The sequence below is a fragment of the Rhinoderma darwinii genome, chromosome 1, assembly GCF_050947455.1.
Source record: "Rhinoderma darwinii isolate aRhiDar2 chromosome 1, aRhiDar2.hap1, whole genome shotgun sequence".
NCBI classification, from domain to species: Eukaryota; Metazoa; Chordata; class Amphibia; order Anura; family Rhinodermatidae; genus Rhinoderma; species Rhinoderma darwinii.
The window spans coordinates 63333956-63344285 of record NC_134687.1 but is presented as its reverse complement, the minus strand read 5'-3'; the positions used below and the strand labels follow the sequence as shown (position 1 = coordinate 63344285).

The following is a 10330-nucleotide window of genomic DNA, read 5'->3' as shown; positions in this document are numbered from 1 at the left end:
GTAAATCTTAAGCACCTGACCTATACATTAAACTGCAGTTCGGTGTATCAGGGATAAGCGAACATAGTAAGTAATAGGGGTACTATATATGTTGCGTCAAGTTATCTTTAACCCCTTAATGACCGCCGATAAGCCTGTTCACGGCGGTCATTAGTGGGCTTTATTCTGATGCAATTGCCTTTTCACGGCGCTGCATCAGAATAAATAAACATCTCCCTGCTCTCAGCTACCAGAGGTAGCTGAGGGCTGGGGGCATCCCTGCTCGAACGTGTGAGATCGATATTAGTATCGATCTCACCCGTTTGACCCCTCAGATGCAGCGCTCAATAGCGAGCGCCGCATCAGAGTTGTTTTGGAGGGGGAGGGAGCTCCCTCTCATCCTACTGACACCCGGCGGTAAAATCGCCGAGTGTCTGTGTCTCCGATGGCAGCCGGGGGCCTAATAAAGGCCCCCAGGTCTGCCTGTAGTGTATGCCTGCTAGGTCAGGCCAGAGGCATGTCCTAGCAGATGCGTGTCCGTTGTTCCTTGCAGTGTATTATAAAAGCGATCGGATGATAGTTAAGTCCCCTAGTAGGACTAGTAAAAAAAAAGTTGAATAAAGTTAATAAGAAAAAAATTTGAAAAAAAATAAATGAAAAACCCACTTTTTCCCCTTACAAAATGCTTTACTAATTAAAAAAAACAAACAAACAAAATAAAGCAAAAAAGTTACACCTTTGGTATCGCAGCGTACGTAATGACCCCGACTATGAAGCTATTACATTATTTAACCCGCACGGTGAACGCCGTAAAAAATAAAATAAAAAACAATGGAAAGATTGCTGTTTTCTGTGAAACGGACTTAAAAAAATGTGATAAAAAGTGATCAAAAAGTCGCATCTACTCCAAAATGGTACCAATAAAAACTACAAATCATCCCACAAAAAAAAAAGCCCTCATACAACTACATTGGCGGAACAATAAAAAGTTATGGCTCTTCAAATAAGGAGACACAAAAACAAATAATTTTGAAAAAAAAAGTGTTTTTACTGTGTAAGTAGTAAAACATACAAAATCTTTACAAATTTGGTATTGTTGCAATCGCAACAACCCGTTGAATAAGAAGTTAGTGTTATTTATACCACACGGTAAACAGCATAGATGTAGGACGCAAAAAAGAGTGGCGAAATTCCAGGTTTTCTTCTATCCCCTCCAAATAAAAGTTTAGCAATAAATAATATGTACCCCAAAATGGTGCTATTAAAAAATACAACTTAGACCTTATACAGCTATGTCGACGCAAAAATACTAAAGTTATGGCTCTTTGAATATGACGATGGAAAAACTTAAAAATGGCTTGGTCATTAGGGCCCAGAATGCAAGCAGGGGGAAGGGGTTAAAATAGCACACAAATCAAAGTGCATAAATGTTTTATTACCATATATCGTTTCATAATAAGAAAATTTTATGAAACTGCACATATCTCAGAACATCTGATAGTATTGCACATGAATAAATAAAACCAAAATCTCACATGAAACATAACACGTCAAACATAACATGTCAAAGATGCAGATGAGGCCAGTGCGCAGATTAAACAAAGAAATGACATTATGGTTGTCCGATTAATAATAAGGAATTTTCCAAGAAGTCATAATAAGGCCAATGCTGTGTGTAATGACAGAGGAAGGCACAGAGTGGAATAAGCAATTACTACGTAAAAGCTTTTTTTTTTTTTTCCAAAACGTAATACAATACACACCTTTTACCTACATAAAAAAGTCATATTTATACTGGCTACTTGCCAAAAAACACCAACGATATATAAAAAAAACAAAACATAGAAATAATTTATTTATTTTTTAAATGGAAAAGGCTGGAATAGGTTGACCAAAAAATGCTTTTAAAACAAGTGCTGACAGCACTAATTGCAGGGTGGGGAGCATAGCGTAACTTTACCGGATGTGTATCGGCGTTTAATGCCCCCTGTACCACGATCGCAAGTGCCACGGAGGCGGCTCCATGATATTCAAGCACTTCAGGCTCTAGTAACTGAAAGCTGCGTTTAGCTCCGTAATCTCGCGAGATTTGGTTTCACTTGCCGGAATCTCACAAAAAAAAAAAGAGTCAGAAGTGTCAGGATTCTGAGTACACATGACGTCCAGGCTGGATTTCATGTGTATTCATTGTCAGGACACTGTAGTAATGTTAGGGCTTGTGTATGAGGCTGCACATAGTGATATAACTATATCGCTAGTGCAGTGTAAATGAATGGAGAGGAGTGCATGATGCTGATTGGTCAGCGTCATACACTCCTCTGTACAGCGCCCACTTGGTCGAAAGTAAAAGTACGCCCACTTGGGCATTAAGAAAGCTCATTAGCATAAACCAAAATCGCTCCTAACGTTGTGAAAAAAGATCGTTTTTTTTAATAAAAAGCATTACTGTCACCTGCATTACAGCGCCCATCTCCTTATGTAGGAGACAGGGCACTTATAATGTGGTGACAGAGCCTCTTTAAAGTATACTTTTGTTTAACCGGATGGTGCAAGATTGTATTGAATTGGTATCATCACAAATTGTATAAATTGACTTCTCTTCAATTGTGTTATGGGTGGACACATTTGCAAGATGCCATTAGTGGGCGTCCTTAAGACGTAACCTGAAGGGGTTGTCCACTACCAGACAACTGATGACTGGCCTCCGGGCTGCAGCTCTGCTCCTATTCACTTGACAGGAGCCATCTGCTTCCGGCATGAACGTCCGGTTCCTGGAGGCGGCTGGAGCAGCTGATCAGTGCGGGGTCCTGGTGTCGGACCCCCACCGATCGTCTACTAATGACCTATCCTGTGGATAGGTCATCAGTTGTCCAGTAGTGGACAACCCCTTTTAGGCTACTGGGCCCTAATGCTAAATCTGTGAGAGGCCTCCAGACTTTCCATGTGCCTTCTTATATGGCAGAAGGGCCTTTGAGCCTCTCAGGCATAGTGCTCAGGTGCGACTGCTACCTCTGCACCCACAATAGAAAACCCCTGAAGGGTGCTGCATGGGGGGTCCCCTCTCTATTAGTTTAGAATTTACTAATAGGCTTTTGAAATGGATCTTCATAACCAGATAAAAACCCTTTTTAACGCTTTAAAAACAAGGTCACTAAACTATATATTTACACAGTCATACAGTTGTCTTCATGACAGAGCTGGTTCAAAGTCTGCAGCTTGAGGACTGAATTTCTTCACAACATTTATTTTATTTACCTTTCTTTTATTATCCATATTATTTTGAATCCCATTTTCTCAAAATGTTAAAACTCATAGGAATTAACAATTGAATTATTATTTGTGACTTTAACTATTTACTTCTACCTGCGAGTAGAACTGTTCACATATATTTTCTGATGTCTCAACTGTTTAATAAAGACATATTGAAACAGAATTTTCACACCTATCATTGTTTTTTTTGTGTAGTTTTATGTATTAAGAATGAATTTACAATGAGTTGAAAAAGAAATGTAAAAATATTATATTAAAGTTATGCTATAAAGAAAACACTACAAAATGGAGTAAGACAGAAATGATAGTACAGATTCTCTTTAAGGGTATGTTCACACGGCCAAATTTCAGACGTATACGAGGCGTATTATGCCTCGTTTTACGTCTGAAAATACGGCTCCAATACGTCGGCAAACATCTGCCCATTCATTTGAATGGGTTTGCCGACGTACTGTGCAGACGACCTGTTATTTACGCGTCGTCGTTTGACAGCTGTCAAACGACGACTCGTAAAAATACAGCCTCGTCAAAAGAAGTGCAGGACACTTCTTTCAGACGTTTTTGGAGCTGTTTTCTCATAGACTCCAATGAAAACAGCTCCAAAAACGAGTTGGTAAAAAAACGAGTTGGTAAAAATGCGAGTTGGTAAAAAAACGTCTGAAAAGCAGGGTCTGTTTTCCCTTGAAAACAGCTCTGGATTTTCAGACGTTTTGGTTGACTACGTGTGAACATACCCTAAGGCTGGGTTCACACGACCTATTTTCAGACGTAAACGAGGCGTATTATGCCTCGTTTTACGTCTGAAAATAGGGCTACAATACGTCGGCAAACATCTGTCCATTCATTTGAATGGGTTTGCCGACGTACTGTGCAGACGACCTGTTATTTACGCATCGTCGTTTGACAGCTGTCAAACGACGACGCGTAAAAATACAGCCTCGTCAAAAGAAGTGCAGGACACTTCTTTGGACGTTTTTGGAGCTGTTTTCTCATAGACTCCAATGAAAACAGCTCCAAAAACGGACGTAAAAAACGGCGCGAAAAACGCAGCGAAAAATGCGAGTTGGTCAAAAAACGTCTGAAAAGCAGGGTCTGTTTTCCCTTGAAAACAGCTCTGGATTTACAGACGTTTTTGGTCACTACGTGTACACATACCCTTAAACCTAACTAGAGGCATGAGCCAGTGTCCTCACTTCATGGAAAAACATACTTCTATGAAATTGTTCTTCTGTGGCAGATCTTCATTAAATGGCATATATTGTAAAAATAATAACGCCAGCGATTCCTTTGAAATTTATTTTGTGTGAAAGATCAGAGTTTTGTCCCAATAATATCTTCTACGGGGCGCCACTATATCAGGGTCTATGGAAAATAAGTACAGACTGAAGTAAAAAGTTAACTTGATTATATGTTATAATGAAAAGGAAGCAAAAAGAGGGCAACATCGTACTGATTTTCCAAGGTAATATGTAGCGATGTCAAAAATGTACTAGCGTAGGCACAACACTACGTGATGCTTGTCTGGGAGAGAATTCCCAATGATCTTTGCTGAAGCCATGGACTACCGCTGGACATGGAGTATTGGTGTGGATTGAAGATAAACGAAGGAAGGGAAAAAAATGTGCTCCTGATCTTACCTCGGCGCTGTAGGTACAACAATTGTAGATCCAGAAGGACTACCATCAGCCCTTCTGAACCTACAATTATTTAACTAGCAGTGCCAAGGGACGATTAGGAGCACGTTTTTTTCCCTTCCTTCGCTTATGTTATATAGTGCAAATTTTCTAAAGAGATGCTAGATTCTATGCATATGCCATCACTTTCTAATTAGTGGGGGTCCGACTGCTGGGGAAGATCTCTTTTGCAGGCCAGTAATAGTAGAACATTGCAGGATCTGGTAATACTGTGTGGTTTCTTATTAAGACACTGTCATTAAATGAAATAAAAACAAAAATATAGAATGAGAAAACGTATAAAAACCAGGCGGGCGGATGAGGAGGATCGGCCAGCGTCCATTTCATCTGCTGTTTTAATGATCAAATTTGGAACATTAACCATTTCGGTCAGCCACAGCTGTGATCCTACTGCCAGTAATCTTCATACGACTACAAGAGGATTCAGCTATCATTATACAAATTATCCATCAAACTCTAATATGATAAATAATCTTCCTCTGTAGCAGTATATAATCCTTACATGAAACATGTTGAACTTGCGGCACTATCTTATGCTAGGTGAATAACTAATATTTACATATCCACACTACATATTTTACACATCCAACTTACCAGTCTCATACTTACCAATACATGAATCCCAAATCGTAAGACATTTGTAAACCCCACCCTGTCCCTCGCGAGAATGACCCCAAAATGCAATATTTGCATTAACTAGACCCTTTTGTGGTCCGATTAGCAGGAGAAACAAATTTAGTGGTGCAATTGTATCCACTAACTTAACCCCTTTAGGGAATGATACGGACGACCTTACTTTAATAGGTCCGTTATATTGACCGTTTCTCTTTAAGACATATCTCCTGGCCCCATTTGCACTGCTTCACAAAACCTCCCTGACCATTATATACCTTTATACTGCTTCACATGCAGTAATGTGATCCATTATGTGAAATTATAAAATATTTGTTTGTCATATCTATCTTTGGAAGCGTTCGGTACAGTAGTGTATGTTTCATATATTTCAATGGTTCCAGCCCACTAAGCCTTTTGAGGAACAGCCTATTTTTGAAGATCGCTGTGGCTTAGACATGTATTTTTATTGGGCTTAAAGGGGATTTATGAGACTATAATAACATGGCTGCAATACCAGACACAGCCAATGGAAAAGGGTGGTGCGGTTTCTGGGTGGGAAAAAAAGCGCTATTTTTTACAATTTTACTTGTGGTAAACAGCAAACAGTTCAGTTCTCACTTTTTTGTAACCAAAATTGGGAACATCTTACTTAGAGAATATATTCCTTCTCTTTTCTACTTCGATCCATTCCCATTTTCAGTGAATGAACTTGATAATAATAATGTTAATTTTAGCAAAATCATTATGTCTATGGGCAACTTGTGATCTCCTTTTATGTGTAGGTTTCATTCCGACTACACATTAAAATTTTCTTGGGTTTTGATTTTAAATACATTTTCTTCATTTCTTGATATTCCAAGCTAGGACGTGTAATCATACATTTGATAAAACACTGGTCTGTAAAAATTTAAAAAATACAAAAAAACACAACAACTTTGGTCAAATAAAGACAAACAATTAACTTCACCAGGTTACAAGTCTAAAAACAAATAAGACAGATATTTTTTCCTTCAGTTTTCTTTCTTTGTACTTCATTAGGTCTTTTTTTTTTTTTAAATGGACCCCATATATCATCAGCACATAAGTGGCCTGGGGATCACCACTCCCAACATGGACCCTATAGACCTTCCAAAGTCCTGATTGCACTTGCTTTGATTCCGCATTGAGCGATGACTTTGCATGTGATTGTACAGACAGAAGACAGCAATATGATACTTCAACATCCTACATCTGATGGACCAATGCACAACTGGTTACATGGTTTGCCCTGCAAATGCTCCTGTAACGTAGGTAAATAAAACATCTCTCGATCTCCTGTATGTAGGTCCAATATAATGCGTTAAATACTCTCTCATAGATAAACGATCAACATCTATAAAAAGTGTGCAGGTAGAACGTTATAACACGTGATAAATAATAGTAGTATGCTTTAAACTTTTACAATAAAGCCTTATGTTACAATAAGTCATGATTGTGTAGCTCTTTGGGATGGTGAAAGTCTGTGCAGGTGACCTATAAAACTTGTAGGCTATACTTTCACCGTGACAACACATGCTCCAGCTCTACCAAGGCACAACGGGGCAACCTGCAAGAGCAAAGAGAAATCCATATAAATCCGCTGTAGTATAAACCATAACCAATTTTGATACGGGGTCGTACAATTTAGAAAACCCCTTTTTTGTGAGGGCTACGATGAAGATCAATGTAAATATAATTTTTTCCTTGCAGCTCCGCAACTTTTTATTTTTTGGGGGGAGAGTTATACGCTTTCTCCACTTCCCCTTAACGGGGCATGTCCAATTAACAAGGGGAATGGTAATACCAGTTGTCCATATATTAATACACTTCCAAGGGGAACAATAGAGAAATGGGAAAACGCAGAGCTCTAAAAAAAAAAAAAAAGATGTGACATAAATACAACTATTTACTAAGACAGACCTGTCTGGGGAGCAGATAAGTCCTCTTTAATGTAGAAGACATTCGTGTGACAACTGAATACACGGTTAATCCCACCCAAGAACTTTACTATAGAGGTTACTATCAGAGGCACTGTGTGATAGATTTTTGTGGCAATAGTTACTTGTTTAAGGGAAGTCGATTCTATAAATGCAATGCTCAAGAACTCTATTCATTAAAAGGATCTTCCCTTTCGGTTTAGAAAAATAACCTTGCTACTAGTAGATGATAAAAAGTTGCTGCATTTTGACATATAACTTGTGTTTCCAAAAAAGATAAAATTGGATAAATAGAAACTATAATGGAAGCTCATCCGTAAGAGGTCGTCATCTACAATGTTCAGATAAAAATCACTTGACCCTATTGTAAAGGAGCAAAGGTACTGCTAGCGAATCTATACATATACAGATTACAATGAAAGTTTTTGCCACATGCTTAGTGCACGTGCAATGCCTGTGCCCATGGAGGATGTGGTCATGTGAGATCTACCGGGCTTCAAGCTTCAATTATGTCTTCTCCCAGCTATAGTTTACATACGGCAGGGGAATTCTGAATCTTAGGCTACATTCAGACGAGCGTAGCTAACTCCGGATGTGAAAAACGGCAGTTTGTCACATTCGAGGTACACCCGTGCGGGATGCATGGTCACGGATCTCTCACAGACTCGGGTCTATCGAGGGATGCGTGACGCGCAGGAAAATAGGACATGTAATTTTTTTCACGGACCCTTCGCTCGCTCCGTTGAAACAACGGTTGTGTGAACGTTCCCATTCAAATACATGAGTTAGAGTGACGGCCTCTGTTTTAACGGTCGTTAGACGAACTACATACACGCTCGTCTGAATGAACCCTTATGGTCACAGAGAACTCTAATCACAAGTTATAGGAGTAAGTGCAGTAACTGTATCATCTGTAGGAACATTTTTGTAGGAAACAGCAAAACCATTTCATAGGTCAGCATTGATAATAAATCAAGTCCTTATCAAGAGAAGTTTTACTGACCTGTATCCATTCATTTGTTTGTGGGTCATATGCCTCCACATTACTGAGATAGCTCTGTCCATCATATCCACCAACAGCATACAGTTTGTCGCCCAACAAACAGACACCTACTGCATCCCTGCTAATGCTCATGGAGGCCACTGAAGTCCACATGTCTGTTTTGGGATCATACCTATAAAATAATCATATTAACATACATATGCAGTATTTCGTGTCCTGTCCCCTGGGTGCGCTAGTATTGTCTAATGCGCATTTCCTGCGAGAGAACAGGTTATCGACCGGGGGGGGGGGGGCTAGAAAAACAGGACCGGCGGCAATCAGTTGATCGGTTGGCCAGCTTCTATTTAAAAAAAGGGGGTTGTTTGGGTAGGACAACCACTTTAAGTGACACTGTTCATAAACAACAGCACAACAAGATTACATGTGGAGAGAAAATATACAAATGTACACGAGCAGTTACCTTTCTACACAGTCTGAAAGTCGAGAAGATGAATTTGAAGCTGGAGCATCATGCCCACCAATTGCATACAGGAAACCATTCCATGTGGCTACCCCAACTCCCCCTCTTCTTTTGGACATCTGTGAGCATAAGGTCCACTTATTGGTGTGAGGATCAAAACATTCTACAGACTTGAGGCAAGAACTTCCATCCCGGCCACCAACTGCATAAAGCCTGGAAGACAATCAAAGCAATATGTGCCATTACATCAAAGAATCGCAAATGGTCTCAACGGTGCAAGAAACATGAACAGAAATGTAGAAATATTAGTTTTAGCACAAAAAAAAAAAAAGTTTGTTGCTCCCATAGCAATACCAGTATACTAGATAGAACAGAACGTATACATCCATAAGCAACACTGCATATTAGTAGATAGAACACCAACTATGCTTAAATGGACACGAACTTTTCAAACAACTTATCATAATCTACTAGCATACCTGCGGGGGGTGATGTATGGAGCGCGCTCAATATGCTGCGGGTGTCAGCTGTGTTTTACAGCTGACACCCGGCACTAACGAGCAGGAACAGCGATCGCACTGTTCCTGGTCATTTAACCCCTCAAATGCTGCGGTTTATTCGCGACATCATCTGAGGTGTTATAAAGAGGGGGCATGCCTCAACGCCCCCCACAACACGATCCTGGGGTGCCGATGGTTGTCATGGCAGCAAAGGAGCCTAATGAAAGGCCCCAGGACTGCCTTCACTCTGCCTCTACTAAGCCCTGCCTGTGGCTTAACAGAGCTCAACTTAAGCCTGTAAAAATGACAATGCACTCCGATACATTAGCTAAGGACCGCTGGTTCAAGTCCCCTAGGGGGATTAAGAAAAGGTGTAAAAAAAAAAAAAAGCCAAATAATGTTATTAGTGAAAAAATAAAATAAAAATGAAGTAAAAAAAAAAAAATTTTCTCGGATGTAAAAAATTAACTATTACAATATAGCATTATTTAATATGCACGGTGAACGCCGTAAAAAGCAAAAAGTATAAATGTCAGAATCAATGTTTTTTGGTCAACTTAGTGGTGAAATTTTTTTTTATAAAAAGTGATCAAAAAGTCTAAAAAACGGTCGGGGCATCGTGTATGGCCGCTTTTAGAAGGAGCTCTCCTGTGGCCTGATAGAATCCACGGTGAAAACCTACTTACCTACCATGTCGCAGGCGATTCCCCAGTCGCAGATGGAGTTCGCCCTCTCGGAGAGGATCCATATTTCTGACTCCCCGGAATCCCGGTCGGTGGTACGCAGTCCGGGTGCATGCCACGAAGCTCTCTGCCGTCTCCCATCTTGTCGGCATTCCTGCCGGAGAGCGGCAA

At 40.0% G+C, this 10330-nt stretch overlaps 1 protein-coding gene across 3 annotated transcripts in view; it reads right to left on the bottom strand.

Annotated features, from left to right (window-relative positions):
• Window positions 1–3760: 3760 nt before the first annotated feature.
• Window positions 3761–10330, bottom strand: part of KLHL5 (kelch like family member 5) — a 65722-nt gene continuing 59152 nt past the window's right edge. For all 3 annotated transcript variants that reach the window (XM_075859166.1, XM_075859177.1, XM_075859185.1), the window contains exons 9-11: window positions 8977–9189; window positions 8517–8688; window positions 3761–7143 (exon numbers count right to left, since the gene is read on the bottom strand). In XM_075859166.1, the coding sequence (XP_075715281.1) occupies window positions 7087–7143; window positions 8517–8688; window positions 8977–9189 (442 nt within the window). In that variant the 3' untranslated portion in view covers window positions 3761–7086. The remainder of the gene's footprint in view (window positions 7144–8516; window positions 8689–8976; window positions 9190–10330) is intronic.